General features: G+C 34.8%; 1 protein-coding gene across 10 annotated transcripts in view; it reads left to right on the top strand.

Annotated features, from left to right (window-relative positions):
- Nucleotides 1–19,273, top strand: part of VRK2 (VRK serine/threonine kinase 2) — a 106,712-nt gene that overhangs the window by 75,342 nt on the left and 12,097 nt on the right. For 9 of the 10 annotated variants that reach the window (XM_063077869.1, XM_063077873.1, XM_063077866.1 and 6 more), the window contains 5 exons: nt 2,472–2,592; nt 4,916–4,974; nt 8,917–9,083; nt 9,219–9,341; nt 14,333–14,494. In XM_063077869.1, the coding sequence (XP_062933939.1) occupies nt 2,472–2,592; nt 4,916–4,974; nt 8,917–9,083; nt 9,219–9,341; nt 14,333–14,494 (632 nt within the window). The remainder of the gene's footprint in view (nt 1–2,471; nt 2,593–4,915; nt 4,975–8,916; nt 9,084–9,218; nt 9,342–14,332; nt 14,495–19,273) is intronic. The other variant, XM_063077875.1, reaches the window with a different exon arrangement.

Raw genomic sequence — 19,273 nt, forward strand, 5'->3', positions numbered from 1 at the left:
AGCATCATCGAATTTTGGAGCTAAACATGTTTGTGGATTCCTAGTCCAGAGCTCTTTTTATTTGCTGCTTCACTTAGCATGTTTTAAAATGATTTTGAAAATTGTATAGTGAAAGAAGCACCTTTCAAATTAAAAGTTTTTTTTACAGTTAGATATTCATAGTCCTATTCAATTATGATCAATTTTCATGTAAATTATACACACACATAGATTCTAATATTGTCTTCTAGAATATTTGTTTTTTAATTAATTTAACAGGTAAATAAAATTACTCTCCTGTGTACAGTGGTGAAAGTAGACATAACCACTGGTAGAGTCTAAGATTTTAACTTCCCTAAAACAAACAGACTTTTCAATTTGTTTCTCTGTGACAGAATTTCAGGGAAAGGTGTGTACTCAGAAACATTTTTAATGCTTTTATCTCACTCTTTGATGATGGGAAAGGGTGACTATTGGATTTTCTTTTTAATATTTCCTGTATTTCTGTAGAACCTAATGAAAAGAGTGGTAAAATGTTTACCTAACCATAGCTATTAATGTATATTTGCAGTAAAAGGAAATAAGTAAAGGATTGAAAAATGTGATCATTTATTTTAATTAGGTAAGGCCATACTATAACAGTGAAGTAAAGTTAATTCTCAAAGGGCTATTTCAAATGAAGACCAGTTTATGAAAGATGGGCTTCAGAAATCTAAATGACTTGTCATTACTTACCGCTTCATATCAATTAATCCCTCAGTTGGGGGGTGGGGAGAAGTGGCTGGGAAGGTTCATTCCGTTTTAATTCTGATTGTTTTTCCTCAAGGGCCTCTTGTGTGTAGCCTATGTCATCCAAACAGGGGCCAGAATATCATTTTTGAAAATTAGAGGATGTGAATTTTTTTTAAGTCTTGATAATCGGGAATTGCCATAATGGAAAAGAGACTAGTGAACACATCTGTACAAATGGAACCATTCCATTATTAATGGAAGATTTATTACTGAAGAAATCACTACAGAACAGTGTGTTGGAGATTGTGTTTTCATTTTAATATGAGAGCCAAGTCTTGCATTAGGACATTGTTGAAGCTTGTACAGAAAGTAAACGGCACCCACGGGACTGTAGCATTCTGTTAGATTGAAGGGCCTTTAATAATCCAATACTCTAATAGCAGTTAAGATAGAGTATGTGTAAGAGCTAATCTTGTCTTCTGCTTTTATAATAACTTATGTATGGTAACCAAAAGTAGTTATGATGTGCTGGCAGCATTGTTCTTAGTAGATGACTTTTTAAATTAAAAACTAAGTTCACTGACTGACTTTTCAGAGTTTATTTAATGAAAGATAATAAAATAGGATACCTGTTTACAGCAGGTTTAACAGCCACATATTGCTCTTAGGAGATTATATATCCCTACGCAGATGGACATTCAAGTAATGGTAGAAATGTAAATACAAGCCTATTGTGTTATAGCAATTTGGAATGCTTATAAAAATGAGCTTATTTTATGGGTGTTTACTAATGTTTTAATCGTTATTTCAGTGATTTGTTAAGTATCAGTTATATTTGACATGTTTCTTAGGTTTCATTGTCCATCTTTTGATATAAGGCACTTTAAAAATATATAAAATGTGATGAAATTAGTCTGTAGCATTTAGCAGTTGGATATTTACAGGGGCCTAAAAATATTTTTTTAATATATTTTTCCTGAAAAACCATCTCATATTAAATTTTGAAAGCCTCTGTTTGTCTTCAAAATCTGCTCCCACCATCTCTTTCCCCACTCCTCCTACCGTTGCCTCATTTATATATTTTTTATTCAGGATATGAGACCAGAATTTTAGCTTGGTACTGCTTATATCAAAAATATGTAAAATTTTAGAACTGTGTATCCAAAGCAGTAGACATATTTTACTGTATTTTTATGTCATTGAAAAATCTCAAGACAGGCATGTTTTTTAATACTGCACACTAGATGGCAGTTTTGTCATGTTCTTCCAACTTCAAGTACAACTAGTGTGAGTGGAACAGGAAAGGCCATCAATGTTTAGTCTGCGCTCAGAGGGTCTCTGCATGACCAATGCAGACCCCATGGACTTCCTGGAACATATGTTAGCAATTTAGCTGCAGACATTTATTTCTTTGTTTTACTGCTTGGCTCTTTGAGAAAGTGTTGGTGCTGGGTTATGGGTTGTCTGGATCATGTCAGAGGCCATGGGGATCAAGTTCATGTGACAGGCCAGACTAAGGAAAGATGAAGTTGGAGGAGGTGAGGAAACTGACCCTTACTTTCAACAGCAACAAGTCACTGCCTGTCTGTGGACTGGGGCCAAATGCCTGGGCGTTTGAGTTTTACTCCAGCTGAACAAACAAAACACTTTGCCCATTTGACTTTTTCATATTTCATCAATAGTAGTTCACTCAAAGATTTTTCTGTTTTTCAAGAATTTGCTTATCCTTCATCTTTCTCTCTTAATGCTTACTCCTATAGCCCTGTCCAGACGAAGTGACGTTGAAATCCTTGGCTACTGCATGCTGCGGTGGTTGTGTGGGAAACTTCCCTGGGAACAGAACCTGAAGGACCCTGTGGCTGTCCAGACTGCTAAAACAAAGTACAAAATTTCAAGTATTCTGTCATTGACTACAGCAGGTCTGAAGGGATATATTAAAGGGAGCTAATATGGCAGAGAAGGTTGCTATTCACCCAGTATGACAACCAAAGCAGTTTTCTTTAATTTGAAAAAAATTTTTTAAAAACCAAACAACTAACAGACATAAAATGCATTAAGATAACACCTCTAAAATCACATGTACTTGAATTACAATGCGAAATATAAAGTGAAATGTCTGTTCCTTTACATGGTATTTTCCAAAGTTTAGATTCTAGATGGTGGGATTTTCATGGAAGAGTGTTTTTAAATTAGCATTGTACGAGTATATGAAGGTAGTCTGACCTTGGTGTGATTGATATTAACTGTGCAGAGCAACAATGTGAAATGGGACAGATAGTACTTATATTTTTCAGGTGAGAGCAACATAACTCTTATTTTTGTCTTTGAGGAAGTATGTTTTGTTTCTTAAGAAACAAGCCAATTTATTATATGAGCTGTTTATATGAAATAATCTTGCAGCCACATAAACATTTTTAATATTCCACATTCAATTTTTATCACCTAGATTCTGTTAGCATAAGAATTACGTCAGAGTAAGAACTGAATGTGTTACTGTTTCACAGTTCTCTCACTGATCAGGCCTAGGAAAAAGTCAATTACATGTAGCACAGAATAGCCAGTTTTCTGTTATGGACCAAGATATGCTCAACAGTGGCTATCCACAGATACAATGTCACAGCTGAAAAAGGCAGCTGAGTTTTAAGTAGGACACGTCACAACAGAAGTGTACAAAAATGGGAGGTGGAGGAGTGACTGATCCATAGACATCAGTCTTCAAATTTAGTGTGGCATCAGTTCCATCAGTTCTTAATAGAAAGGCTACCTTGCTGAATCAGAATAATTCCGATTACATTTGTAAATACTGACATATTATGTGAAATATTTCTCCACTTAAATCTTGATTATCCTAGTTCCTTACCCAAAACTAACACATTTATATGTTCATATTAGATTAATATTAGATTTCAATATTAGTCAGTATTAGAATGATCTAATCAGCTATTTACTGCAGTGATTGATATGTCCATATTTACCTTCAGGTTACTGACATTTTTCATGGGATGGGTCAAGTCAAAGCACAGTAATAGACATATAAGCAGTTTTGGTATCCAATTTTCTAACTCAGTTTGCCTAATTTGAATAATGTACTTTATTTAAAAGGCTAGAGTTTTAATTCTAATGATTATCTGTATGTTTTTCTTTTAATAAGACTTACTAAAACGGTTTGTTTTAGTCTTGTATTATATGCACGTATAGATGCATTTGTTGTAGGTAACTATAATGAACATATCTACATATGTATATTCATATAATAATAGGGCATCATATTAAATAATAAAATATAATGCTAATAAACATAACCTCCATTTACATTTTGGGGACTCTTACTACATAGGTTAATATCTTCATTTTGATTTAATAATGTAAACCTATAGACTAGTAAAGCTAATATATTATGAAGTTAAAATTTAGATAAACTGTAGACATATTCAGACTTCATATAGTGTATAATACATAATCATAATTTATTCAACTTGCTGAGAAGGTATAACACATAAGGGCATGACTGCATATTCTTCCATAACAATTTATCTCCCTTATGCCCTTTATTTTCCTGACATAGGGTTATAGTAGATCAGTGCACTTATTGTTGCTGTTCTGCCTGTGTATGAGTTTGTGAATCACTCACTGATGTCAGTCATTTTAGTTGAATGTTTGTATGTTTGTGGCTAAAGCAACTTAAGAGAATTGTACTTTTTCAGTCTAAAACACTAGAAAGTATTTACAATGGTTTTTTGGGGTTTTTTTGGTATTTCTTGTTAACCTATTTAGTCATAGGATAACATAAAACACTGGTCAAAGGAGAACAATATACCTAAATGTTTGAATAGTTTACACCTCTCCAATGGTAAATACCTGAGGAAAAATATCCTTAAAATCCAGATACAATTTTTTAAAGAAAAAAACGACAAATATCCCTACTTCTGCATTTCTACATGTGCAAACTTTGAGTTAAGTCATTTATACTATAATTCTACATTGTTTAGTTTCTAGGCAGTTGACGTAAATTTGGTCAATGGGAATTGACCCCCACTTCTACCTACCTTCCCATTCATTACAAGTGGGTGGGGAAAAAAAAAATGATTGAAAGTCACAATTTTGGTAACCTTCTGACACAGAATTAGAGTTTTGTTTTCTAATCAAAACAATATGAATCAAAGGATTGAAAACAAATTCATTGTGTTACTCTATTTTGTTTTAGCCTCTTGGATGAGCTCCCTGAGTCAGTGCTTAAATGGGCTCCTTCTGGAAACAGTTGCTGTGAGTCAAATGATAACTTCTACCTTCTCTTTTTTGTAGCTTTTGCTTAACCTGCCCACTCCTGTTCCCATCAGGGTGGGAGGAAACTCTTCAGGGTTACAGATAGGTTGCTAAAGAAGAAAATGTTTAGATCATCTTTGACATTACAACACAAGAACCCTATAAGAAGATATTTAGCTGAAGTTCTAGGCTTTGCTGATAGCATTTTTTAAAGATACATATTTAGAGACTCATGCATAGATTTAACAGTCAACTGCATCTTATATTTCTAGAGTTGAAACTTCCTATTTTTATTCCTCTGTATATTGATGAAAGAAGATAAAGTTGACCTAAGGAAGGACTACTTTCAGGCAATAATTTAAAAAGCCACATTATTAAATACTTGAATGCTGTTTACACGTGAGTTACACTGTTACTGAACAGCCAGCAAACATTTTTTCATCTTGGGATTTGGAGATATATTTCATAAATAGTTGTCTCTTTCAAGTTAGTACAGACTTTTTTCGAATTCTTTAACTGACAATATTATCAATATAAAATAGTAAGTCAATTCAGATTACCCAAGTTCCTGTCATTTGTATATGCATGCATGACATATTATTCAGCACTAATTTAACAATTGAGTTAAATATAAGATTATCTTATATATCTTATATATCTTATATCAAGAGCCAGCTCCTGCTGTCACGTTTGCTTTTTCTCAGAGTAAATCTTGTTCTCTATTTAAACACTGGGCAATCTCAGAGTTAGCTTTTAGCTGACTTTTGAAAGTGGATGTGTACACTGACCCTCTAACTAAGGTCAAATAGCATCAGTTTCCATCTGAAGAGCTGAATAGTAGGGTTGTGATTGTAAACTTACATTCACAGCCCTTTAACTAGAAGTGAAAATTTTCATTTGCATGGGAAACAAAAAAGGAACTAACCAGATCTACTTCCCACCTCCATTTCTTGAGTACCATAAGTCTGTCCCCACGTGAGTCTTCTGCTTTCCCCTTTCTGTAGTACTTTTCTTCTGATGGAGGAGCTCAAACAGAAGAGATTCTTATTTGGGGAGATAGGTTGGAAGATGAAAGTTTTGTTTTTATAACTGCATTAAATAACTTGGTCAAAATGACAGTATTCCTTTTGACATTTTTATCAAATCATATGGTTTATGTTTTGCTCAGTGAGACAGAAAGAGAGATGGGGAGATGTGATTTCTTTTTTTAATTCTATGTCTTCCTTACCTTTCTTGTCCCTCCTGCAGAAAAGGTAACTGTTCAGTTTAGGATTAGAAAAGAAAGCCCAGATGCGCTGCATTGTACAAGATAAATGCTCATGGGGCAGTGTATATTCTGTGATATTTCTATTGTTAGATATGTTTTTGTTTTGTTTTGTTTTTTGACCTGTAAGGGGATCGCAACCCTTGGCACGGTGTTGTCAGCACCACACTCAGCCAGTGAGCACACTGGCCATCCCTACATAGGATCCGAACCTGCAGCCTCAATGCTATGGGCGCCACACTCTCCCGAGTGAGCCACGGGGTCGTCCCTGTTAGATATAAGTTAAGAAGATATGAGTCATACAAGAAATCTAGATGGGAGACACACATGATTCCTCTTAGTACACACCATTTGAGTCTATACTATTGTTTATAAAATGCAGATTTCTATTTCTAAAGCACAAAGTGCTGAAACTTTAATATTAGGTGAAAATCTTGTAAGTTAGGAAATTGTGCTTAGGAGAAGCACAGTTATGAAAGTTAAAGGATCTGATTTACAAGTTTTTGTACTAGGACATTTTATAAATAAAACAGCCAGGAAGTTTGTAGCATTCATGTACGACTCAGTGTAATGACAGTAGTTTCAAAAGTTTCTATCTCTTGAAATGATAGTAATGATACTTAATATTTCACTAGCTTAAAAAGCAGATAATTCAAGAATATCATAATTTCATACTACTCAAAGCATTTTGTTTTATAGCCCTGGAAATATGCTAGTAAATTAAAAAATGTACTTAATATAATAAATCCAGATCTTGAGAGGCTAACATTTTAACCAGTACTACATCACAATAGTGTAAGCTTCAGGTTTGTAATAATAAATTTACAATGGAGATGGCTCTTTTCGTTTTTTTCCTCTCCTACCTCATTTTTCCAAACCTCAGTCCCATGAAGGCTTTGCAGCACAGCTGCTATCAGTTGGTAAAGTGCCAGGAGGTTTCCATTGTCTTGTAACAGTGATTTGTTCCTAACCTATTCAGCTCTCTTCTCCATTGGAGATATTCTGGTTAATGGAATTGCAATATATACTAAACTTTGCTTACGAACCTTCAAAGGACCATAAAACAACAGAATTTTTGTATTAAAATGGTAGCAAATGTATTGTAATCTCTTTTCCTTTTTGATCATCTGGTCAGGAATTGGATGCCCCAATAAGGGGCCCAGAAAATACCAGTTATAAATGTGGTGATAAAGCAGCAGCACTTGCTAGTTAACAGAGATCTAGTTGGCTGAATGCTAGAAACAGAATTTGATATATCTCATAAATTAGAGGGGAAAAAAGTAGGTTCATAAATTGGTATCCCCGGTGGGGGAAAAAAAAGGCTAAGAGATCTCATTTTAATCACATTAGCTTCATGTTGCTAGAAAACAGCTCTATTCTAGATGGTGTAAAATGGTCACTCTGACTTTAACAGGGAGAAAGGGATGATGGCTATTCCCTTTGGAATTTTTCCCTGTAGAGAGTATAAAACCCAGTGCCTCTGCAGTTCTCCATTTGAATGGAGGTGGGCCTGGACGGGAAGTGAAGGATTACTAGGAAGCCACTCCTGTCAACCCATGAAGCTTCCCAGATTTTCCCACCATAGGATATAAAGAACTGAGAGAGAGTAAGAAGTACTTGTGTCTGGGTCAGTAATATGTTTTTGAAGGGGAAAGGTATGCCTAAACATCTCTGTGAACAGGTGAAAACGTGGCATTTTTAAGTAATGTACGATATTATCACTACTTTTATCCCAATTTTAGATTGAACCTTCACTTGAAACAAAAATGCAAACTATAAACATTTTAAGGCAGCTATATTCATAACTTTTGGTTACTAATTCTATTTGTATTTAAAAGTTGAGGGCTGGCCAGTTAGAGCCCAGCCTTGTAAAACCAAGGTCAAGGTTTGGATGCCTGTACTGGCCAGCTGCCAAAAAAGGGGAAAGAAAAGTTGGTAGTTTGTAACATTTTTTGGGAGGGGGAGGTTTACTATGTAGTTCTAGTGAAACATTATTTTATGTTAGAGAAAAAAATAAAAGGTAGCAAGTCCTCTTTTTACTGCTCTAAAGTCAAGAAGACTGCTGTGAATACACCAGGCTAGCTAGGTATGGAGGGCTTGAGGGAGGTTTCGTGCATTCCAAAATCAATCACAGCTAAGACATGAAATTTAAGGTCATTTCTAAATATACTGTTACAATCCCAAAGTCAAAGCCTTAATTAAAATGTGCAATGATTTTTTTTCCTTTGAAGTGAGGAGGTTTATAATAAGTAACACTTGTTTTTAACTGAATTTTTAAAAATTCAACATAAAAAAGGTATGAGGCATGTCTGATCTATTATTGTTATTTATGTAGTCCTTAGTAGTAGCTGCATCTCATAAATCAAGATTAATAACTATAATTATTAAAATTTACTTCCTCCCATAAGTGAATTGTATACATATCAGCAAAGATATGTAAAAAATTATGTTTGTCCCATCTTGTCAAACCTGTAGGTCACTGTATTTCAGTCATTTTTGAAAATCACTTAAAAAGTGCTTTTTGTTGAATTGCTCATTTTTAGCTTCTTCAGGATGTGTGTGTGTGCACACTCATGCATGTATGTGTGTGTAAGAGACAGAATAGAAGATTTTGAGATTAGAGTCTTGACAGTTTTTGCCAATTATGAATGACATGTAAAAAACTTAATACTTCACAGGTGAAATAGCCCAATTTTTGGAACATGTTCATAGTTTAGCCTATGATGAAAAGCCAAACTATAAAATGCTCAAGAAAATTCTGAACCCAAGTGGAATACCCTTAGGACCACTGGAATTCTCTAGTAAAGGACAGAGTGTAAATGTGTATACTGCAATCAGTCAAAAAGTAAGTAATGTAAATCCTGGGATCCTGTGATTACCTTATGTGAAACTTTCTGTCAAATGAAGTTGTTTTAAGTCTTAAAATGAGTCTGACAACTCAGTTTCTTATTATGTTTAATTCCTGTTTCCCCTAACTCAGCACCAAGAAAGTTTGTTGAAAGTTCTTTTGACCTATTACTTCTTAGAGAAATTCTGTGGACTACTGTGTACTATTAAAAAAAAAAAAAAAAGCAGTCACTGGTATCATGGAGATATAACTAAGGTAAGGATAAAGGCTAATCTGACTTTATTTGTGAGAGCCTTTATCTGCTTCTTTTCTTCAGGTTTTCTTTGGTTATTGCCCTCTGTTTTTGCCTACCAGTTTGGCCATAATTTGGTGGTGATAATATTCTTAGATTTAACCAGATTATTTGTATGTGCTGCTATTTCAGTCAACAGAAACAATCCTTTAAAAAAAGCTATCTTTTTAAAGTTACACCTCCTCCTTTACTCTGCCATCTTACAACATACTCCCTCACACCAGCTTTTAAAAAAAAAAAAATTATAACTTAATACAAAAGAATTAGGACTTCAAACATTTTTAATAGGGTGGTGGAAACCTGCGGCTGCTGTTAGCAACATTACTGGACAGGCAACTAAATGTCCATTTCTTCCTTGACTCTATCCATATGTCAAAAAAAAAAAAAAAAAGCATGGAGGGCATTTTTTTCCTGATGGGTGTACAGTAAGGTAGGGTCAGGATGCCATTCATTTTTAATATTTCTTATGAACTTTGGATCATCACAAGTGTTCATGAGCCAAGAATTCAGGATGCAAACTAATGTGACTGATAGGCTGCTACATGAATGGTGAGTCAAGTATCAGTGCACAGATGGTTCTGATTTGCTGAATTTTGTAGCTGCTGCAACTGAAGACATAAAATATCCTTCTAGTCATAAATTAGCTCTTTGGAAGCAAAACCTTGGCACCAGAGCTTTACAACCTTCAATTAGTAGGAAAAGAAGTATTTGAATGACTGTGGTATTGACATCTGTAGGCCTGCATAGTAATCATTCCTAATAGAAGAGAATATCTGTTTGAGGAGGTTTTGCATGGCTAATTAACTATCAGTGAGAATATGTAATTTTTTCATGATCTCCTGATTGTCACCTTTCTCTCATGATACAATTACATTTTATTGTAGCAAGTGCCTCACAAACCAATTGTCAGCACTATTTACTTATTGCAGAAGGCAGAACAAAAGTTCATGTTTAATAAAAAGCCACTGGATTTTGATCTTGGTAATTACTGAGACTTATTTTAAGTTTTATTGACTTTTGTGTTTTTATCACTTTTGCTCCAAAACAAAGAACGATTTCCTTGACATAGTATTTCCCTTGCAATAATGGTCACCACTTAATGTACACTAATTTAAGTAGATTTTTTTGTAGTTTTTCAGTTTCATAAACTTAATTGAAATATAAAAGAAGCCATTTTAAAAACTGACAGCTATATACTCTGATATAAAATTCTAATTATTACCTACCAGAATTCTCAGTTTCATCAAATTCAAAGGGCGTCTGTTGTGAAACCATTTTTTAAGAATAGAACATAAAGCATTTTTTCCAATGAGCCTCCATCAAAAATATTTTGTTCCTTCCTTTAGAGTACTCTGATTATGAGTTTAAAAAAAACATATAATATGCATTTTTAAGACCTTAGTTCATTTCTGTTAATGTGGTCAGCCTGGATGTATAAGCAGTAAGATGATTTGGGGATATATTTCACAGCAGATCAATATTAATTTATTAATGACTTTATTTTACATAAATGTTAATTTGGTAGTATTAACAAAATATGTTTTGGGTTAGGTATTAGAAAGTAACACATTACCATAAGAATCTCAGCAAACTTACAACATCTTTTTACAAAAGAAAAATGAGATATTTTTCTAATACTTGATTTTACTAGGCATCCTAAACTGTTCCCTGTAAACTGAGCTTTCCTCTTGAAGTCCTCAAATACTATTACTACAGTTGAATTGGAAATGAATTTTTGTCAAGACAGTAGAGATATGGATCATTTTTCTTGAAAAGTAAACTTTTGGGCTATTGCCTCAATTAAAATGATGGTATGTATAGTTGAAGTCACTGGCTAATAGTTCTGGTGCCTCCTGAGGTAGTATTGTCAATCAAATTAGAAGACTTCTTCATCAGGGCCACCACAGTCTATTTATGCCACCACTGGGATTTAATGTCCAAAATTCACTGAAGGAAACCATATTTCAGTAAGAATGCTTACTGAAGTGAGCTAAAGATCTAGAATTCCCAGGTGAGAATGTTAAAGCCAAGTTGGAAAATAGCATTATTAAAGGCCCCAATTCAAACCGTTGAATAAGCTGCTTCTTCAAGAGTCAGTGGATCCTTTTATCAGTTTATCAGTGTCTCCCTCCTTAGTATGGTGCCTGAATCCATATTGTAATAGAGTAGACACTTGGGCATAATGAGCCACTTACTCTTCCTAAATGCTTTTCCTAGGCAGAGGAGTAGCTGTATGTCAGAGCTAAAATGTCCAAGCCATTCTACATTTTAGACAATAGAAGTTTGTTCTTTTATTCCCCCTAAATCTGAGGTCCCCACAGCAAATCCAGGGGTGATATAGTATTACAGGTAGCAGTAATATTCATATAACAGGTTACAAAATTCTTTCCTGAGCTTTCATTCTCAAATAACTCTCTGAACTTGTCTTCCTATTTATTTTCTGTATATAAGGCAAGTAGAATACAGATTCTGAATTACAAACACATTTTCAGTTTATTGATTTTTAGGAGTCCAAAAGTATTCCTGATTTTATAGAACAGTGTGAAGTTCCAATGGAAAATTAAATAAAAACTACTCATTTGAATAGCTACTTTCTTGAAAATGACACATTTGGATAGTATCCTTCTATTTGATAATATGGGATGCCTGGAGTGTTGCCTATATTTACTTTTATATCTTTGATAACAAGAAAGTTTCACTCTGTTCACAATTAAGAATTAAACATTATCATCCCACTTCACTCTTACCATTTTAAGAGTTCTCCTAGAAATAGAAATTTTTTATAAACTGGGTATCATTTTATAAGCTGAAAGTGCCCATGGCTGTGCAGTCTATCCAACTGACAGCAGATCCAGGAAGTATCAGCCAGACTTTCTGAGGCCTCTCAGAGGACAGAATATATTATCCCAGATATAAACAATACATGAGAGGCTCCCAGGGCAAAAACTTATACCTAAAGTGCCTACCAATTAGGAGGCACCCTCAATAATATCTCAGCTAAAAGTAGAACTACCACACAATCCAGCAATCCCACTTCTTGTTATATATCCAGAGGAAATGAAATCAGTATGTTGAAGAGATACCGTGCAGGCACCCCATGTTCATTGCAGTATTACTCACAATAGTCAAGATATGGAAACAAACTAAATATTCATCATCAAATGAATGGAAAAAATGTGGTGTATATATATATATACAATGGAATATTATTCAGCCATAAAGAGTGAAAACTCTTGCCATTTGCGACAACATGGATGAACCTGGAGGACGTTATGCTAGATGAAATAAGCCAGACACAGAAAGACAAATACTATATGATCTCACCTATGTGAGAAATCTAGAAATGTCAAACTCATAGAAAGTAGAGAGTAGAATGGTGGTTTCAAGGGCCTAGGGGTTGGGATAACTGGAAAGATGCTCAAAGGGTATAAACTTTCAGTTATAAGATGAGTAAGTTATGGGGATCTAATGTACAGCACGGTGACTGTAGTTAATAATATTGTATTATACACTTGAAATCTACTCAGAGAGTAGATCTTAAGTCTTCTCACAAAAAAAATGGTGACAATGTGAGGTGATGGTGGTAATCATTTTATAGTGTATACGTATGTCAAAATATCACATTGTACACCTTAAATATATATAATTTATTATATCTCAGTAAAACTTGGGGTTGGGGACCTCAACTAATCCTTCATAACATAGAATACATTTTTACAGTAATTGGTCAGTGCTTTAATAGGAAGAAACAGTGTGCAGCAACCTTGGGAGACCCTTTGTTTCACGCTAGTGCTTTGATGTACATTTATCACCAAGATGACGTCAGGGGAAGAGTGGTCCATTACACATCCATTTTCCCAGCAGTTTGAGAGGACTGAGTGGTGGAAATAAAGAATTCCTGAGTGATTAGGAAACATTTTCAATTTGCAGGTTACTGAAGGGAGCGGCTTTGCTCTCCTTTGATAAGCTGAGATCTGGGAGGATGGGGTAATAAAAATTGGTGTTGTTACAACTTAGACCGAGCCACAGAACACCAGCATATTTTAAAGGGAATCAGTGAACACACTTGGCAACAGAAGCTAAAAACTGAGAGATTACAAATGAAGGCTCTGCTTGCCCAGCCAATGTAATTCATTCTGTTTTGGCACTGGCTACTCCATTATTTCCCTTGTGCTGTTCCTATCTTGTGCTCCCTATTTAACCCATGAAAAAAGGTGATGGCACTTTCAGCTGCTGTAAACATGAAGCTGCTGAATACTTCACGTAAGGACCTTCACTGTAGCTTTCAATCTTTCAGCTATATTGTGGGATCTGCCTTCTATTTCCATGTTTACTTCAAGGTTATTGAGAATCAGTCATCCCCCAGATATCACCATGGTGTGAAAAAGAAAGCTTAGAGACAGCAAGTGTGTTGTAGAACTTAACCTTTGGTACTGGTACACGGTATTAGATGACATGAACTGTTATTCATCTTGCTCAAAAGTTAAACTACCTGCACAAAACGTAAGCAACATCATAAGCTCCTTTTATACTTTCACATTAATTAGACTCACTTCAGTGATAGAAAACTAAGATTTTAATTAATAAGAATTTAAACTACAAAGATGTACTGGATCCACTCCCAGCAAAGGTTAATAAATGAATTCATGTTTAGTTTTAAAATGTGACAATTTTCTGTAAAAATGCCGTTTTCAGTAAGTATGGTATCTATAGAGATAATTTCTAAAGAGGGCATAACAGTGACACTAATTTTAATTGGTCTTTTCCTATTGATGAGAAAGTGAATCTTGCCAACTTCTATATTTTCTCTGTAACGTCCATTTGTTGCTTTCCTCTTCTCCCTTTTTTAAAGCTTGGCAAGTTTAGAATTTTCAAGAATCAGGATGTGCATGCATTTTTTTTAAGATGCATCAAAAGTTTTCGTTATATATTATCACTTACTCTATACCAACAGACTGATTCACAAAAGGCTGCAACAAAGCAAGTCAATCAGATGCAAAATAGCTTAATAGAAAAAAAAGTCCATGGTGTGAGAAGTGCTGAATCCTGTGCAACATGGAGAAAAGTGCAAAAAGAAGAGAAGCTGATTGGATCAATGAACTATGAAGCAGCTCAGGTGAGAGGGGTTGTTGTTGTTTTTGTTGTTGTTTTGTTTTTTTCCCCTTAATGTTACATTAGAATATGCCCTTTGGGAATAAAGACATTTTATTTTCTTCTGAGGACCAAGGTTGTATGGTTTTCTTAAACGGGAAGGTACAGTAAATATCCTGTCCAGCTGATAAAATCAAAGCAGCTGATACCAGTTATCATAGAAACAGAATAGCAGTGAGCATGTTTACATACAGATCTAATTTCTTTCTTTACCCTAAGAATGTAGTGAAGTGTACTTAAATTTCTTGTGCCATCTATGATCCGTTAGGGACTCCTAACATATTCAGTACTTTTACATTGGTTCCTCGGGTCTAAACCTTATAATCAAATGTAAGTGAAGTGTTTCCCTATCAATATGGTTGTATTTTTAAGTGATGTATTTTTTACATCATGCAATCATTTGGGTGGATAGTGACTCACCTTTAGCAGATGACTCATTCAAGCAACAGCAAAAATGTTTCCTAATCTAACCTTTTTTGACGAGAAGTAGAAGCATACAATGTGTTTATCTCTGCAGTGAAAAAATATTTAATTTGTTCAAAATGGCCAACATTTTATATGATTTATAATATACCATCATTTCCCCCAAATGATTTGAAGTAGTTTACAATATGAGACAGGATAATTTAATACCTCCACCTTCTATACCCTCTCCACAAGAAAAATTGGTATATCGGGCAGCTGGAATATTAATCACTAAACTGAGCACTGAATTTGGCTCTCAACTTCTTGGCAGCCAAGGCAAAAATTAGAAGCACATAGTAGTTATGCATTCCTCATCCAACCAGCAAGCATACAAGTTTCTCTAGAGAGAGAAATGCTTTTTTTAGTTCTAATAGAAATCCTTTACATTTATTCTGGTATCAAATAGTAGCATTGTGTGTTGCTTTATTTGAAATTTATATACAGAAATCTACTTGAAATGGGCATACTTTATAGTTTCCCATTTGTAAAATTAAAGACAAATATTGTCTGGTGACAAAATTTAGTGATTGTAAATCTTTCTAGTGAGAGATTCTTTCTCAACCTTTACTGTGTAACAGAAATACCTGGTGTATGGGGTTAGGGAGGGAGTATAAAAATAGTGATGCCAGGTTTCAAGCAAAGAAATGGATTCATTTTGGCTGGGGTGGCAATGGGATAAATGTGTGTAGATTTCAGTCACTCCAGAAAGTTCCTTTTTCTGTTTCCCAGTCTTCTTCCACCAGAGGCAAAAACTTTTCTGACATTCTGAATCTCATCACTAGATTAGTTTACCTTTTCGAGAATTTCACATACTTGCAGTCATAGAGTATGCAACCTTTTGTGTTTGGCTTCTTCTACTCAGCATGTTTTTTGAGATTTATCTCAATTCATGCATGTATCGGTTCTTTTTCATTGCTGAGTAGTACTCCATTTTATAACTGCACCATAATTCACATGTCCATTTTTCTATTAATGGATACCTGGACTAATCCTGGTTTCTGGCCACCATGAATATAGTTGCTATGAACATTCTGGCACAAGTCTTTCTGTGGACATATTTCATTTCTCCTAAGACTTGGAATTGCTAGGTGATAGGGCAAATGTATGTTCAGTTTTATTAAAAGCTAATAATTCTTGAAAGTGAACCATTTTATACTCCCACTAGTCATGTACGAGAGTTCTGGCCATTCCACTTCTTCCCCAACATTTGGTTTAGTCAGTCTTTTTAATTTTAGCCATTCGAACGTATGTACTAGTATCTCATGATGGTTCCAGTTATCATTTACCCAATGACTAATAACTTTGAGCACTTTTTAATGTATTTACTGGCCATTCATATATATTCTCTTGTGAAATGTCTGACTTATTTTTATTTGTCAAGTATTCTGACCCATTTTTATTTAGATATTTGTCTTTTTAATATTGAGCTGTAGGAGTCCTTTATATTTTTATATACAAGTCCTCTGTCAGATATCTGTATTGTAGATATCCTCCCCGAGTGTGTGGCCATCTAGTCAGTTACTTAATAGTGTCTTCAATGAGCAGAAGCTTTTTCTATTATTTGTTATTTTTACTTGAAGTTCAGTTTATCAATTTTTTTTTCTTTAATACTTTTTTCTCTGTAAAGAAACCTAAGAAATCTTTGCTTATCTCAAAGTCACAAAGTTATTTTGCTATATATTTTTTTAGAAGGCATATAGTTTTAGCTTTTATTGTTGGGTCTATGAGCCATCTCAAATCACTTCTCATATATAGTGTGAGGTAGGGGTTGACATTCATTCTTTTCCATATAGCTAGCCAGTTGTGACAACATCGTTTGTTGAAAAGATTTTTCCTTTCCTAATTGAATTTCTTTGGAGCCTTTTTCAAAAGTTGGCTAACCGTATAAATGTGGGCTATTTCTGGACTCTCCATTTTCTTCCATTCTGTTTGTCCTTACATCACACTACGTCAGTTACTGAAGCTTTACAGCAAGTTTTGAAATTAAGACTATAAGTCCCTCAGTCCTTTTCTTTCAAAAAGGCCTTAGCATTTTAGGTTCTGGTTCCCTCGATAAAATTTAGGAACCAGCTTGTAAATTTACACACACACACACACACACACACACACACACACACACACACACACACACACACACTCTCTCTCTCTCTCTCTCTCTCACACACGCGCGCGCATGATGGGATTTTGATTGAGAGTACGTTAAGTCTAAAGGTCAGTTAGGGATAACTGGCATCCCAACAATGGTGAGTCTTCCAATACATGAACGTGGTACTTTTCTCCATTGATGTAGGTCGTCTTCAATTTCTCTCAACAATGTTTTGCAGGTTTCAGTGTAGAGGACTTATATATCTTCCATGAAAATTATCTCTAAATATTTTGCTTTTTGATCCTATTATAATTTTTTTAAATTTCATATTCCAGTTATTTTTTGCTGGTATATAGAAATATAACTGATTTTGTATATTGACCTTGTGCCCTGGGACATTCCTAAATTTATTTATTAGTTCTAGTAGTTTTTTAATAGAGTCTTACAATTTTCTACCTAGTTAATCATGTTGTCTATGAATATAGTTTTACTTCTTCCTTTGCAGCATGTATGCCTTTCTTTTTGTTGTTGTTGTTGTCTTATTAGCTCTGCTAGCATCTCTACATTGAATAGAAGTTGTGAGTAGACATCCTTTCCTTATTCCTGATCTTAGGGGGAAAGCAGTTATTTTTTCAACATTAAGTTAGCTGTGAGTTTTTCCTAAATGCCCTTTATCAGGCTGAGGAAATTTTGTTGTATTTGTCGTTTGTTGAAAAATAAACGTAAATCATGAATGAGATTGTTTTTTTACATCTTTTGAAATGATCATAAGATTTTTCTCCTTTACTAATATGATGAATTATGTTGATTTTCAATGTAAAATCAACCTTTTATTTCTGGGATAAACCCCATTTAGTCATGATGTGTTATCCTGCTGAATTTAGTTTGCCGACTTTCAACTTAATTGCTACTGAATTTCAATTCCGTTAAAGATTTTTATATCTACATTGATGAGAGATATTGGTCTATAATTTTTTTTTCTCAGGATATTTTGTGTGGTCTTGTTTTCAGGGTCATTATGAGTTATAGGAGTTGGTAGTGTCCCCTCTATTCACAGAGAATGGTTTTTGAATGTCGGATATAATTTATCAAGAAAACCATCTGGGCTGAGAGTTTTGCCATAGGAAAACTTTAAATTATAATTTACTTTCTATAACAGATGTAGTGGTCATTAGGTTTTCTTTTCCTTTCATATCAGTTTTGGTAATTTGGTAATTTGTATCTTTCAAGGAATTTGTCCATATCATCTAAGTTGTCAAACTTATCAGCACTAAGGTATGATAGTCTTTTATTCTTTTTAACATCTCCAGTGTTTGTATTGATATCCCCTCTTTCATTCCAGACAATGGTCACTTTTGGTTTCTTTCTTCTTTTTTTGATAGTCTAGCTAAGGCTTATTTTCATTGATCTTTTCAAAGACAAAGTTTTGGTTTTATTGAATTTTTTTAATCTACTGTCTTCTATTTCACTATTCTTTATCATTTCTTTCCTTCTACATTTTTGTGGTTTAATTTCCGCTTTCAGGTTCATAAAGTGATAGCTTTTAAATCATTGATTTTAAGACTTTTTTCTTTTCTAAAATATAGTTAAAACTATAAATTTTTAAGCTGTGCTTTAGCTGTAATCCACAAATTTTGGCATGTTGTGTTTTAATTGTTCTTCAATTGAACACATTTTCTAATTTCCCTTGACTTATTCTTTGACCCATGGATTATTTAGAAGCATGTTATTTAATTCCTAAATACTTTTGAGATTTGCCGTATATCTTGTTATCAATTTTAAATTTAGTTGCCGAGGTTTCAAGATGGCGGCGGCTGCGGCGGCTGGCGCGGAGTAGCTGAGGTGGAAAAGGTGGCCACTGGGCCTCAGGCAGCCGGGAAACTTGTGGACCTTCCTCTGGCCATCTCTTAAGGGAGGACTGCTGCTGCTGGCCGGTCGTGGGGGCTCAACGCCACTTTGCCCCCGGCAGGAGAGGCTGCCTCATTTACAGGCAACAGCTTTGAAGTGTGGAGCAGGAAAAGAACTGATTCTTAGCTGCAAAAGCGAGTCTTGAAACAGGGAACACGGCGCCAGGGCTGCTGTGGATGCAGCCAGGATCCCGGAGGCTGGGGCCGCACTGAAGGCGGCCAGCTGCCCTATTCAGGATTCGAGGTTTCAGGCCGGCATTAAAGAAGATTCCTGGGAGCGCCCGAG

The sequence above is a fragment of the Cynocephalus volans genome, chromosome 14 (assembly GCF_027409185.1).
Source record: "Cynocephalus volans isolate mCynVol1 chromosome 14, mCynVol1.pri, whole genome shotgun sequence".
Lineage (NCBI taxonomy): Eukaryota > Metazoa > Chordata > Mammalia > Dermoptera > Cynocephalidae > Cynocephalus > Cynocephalus volans.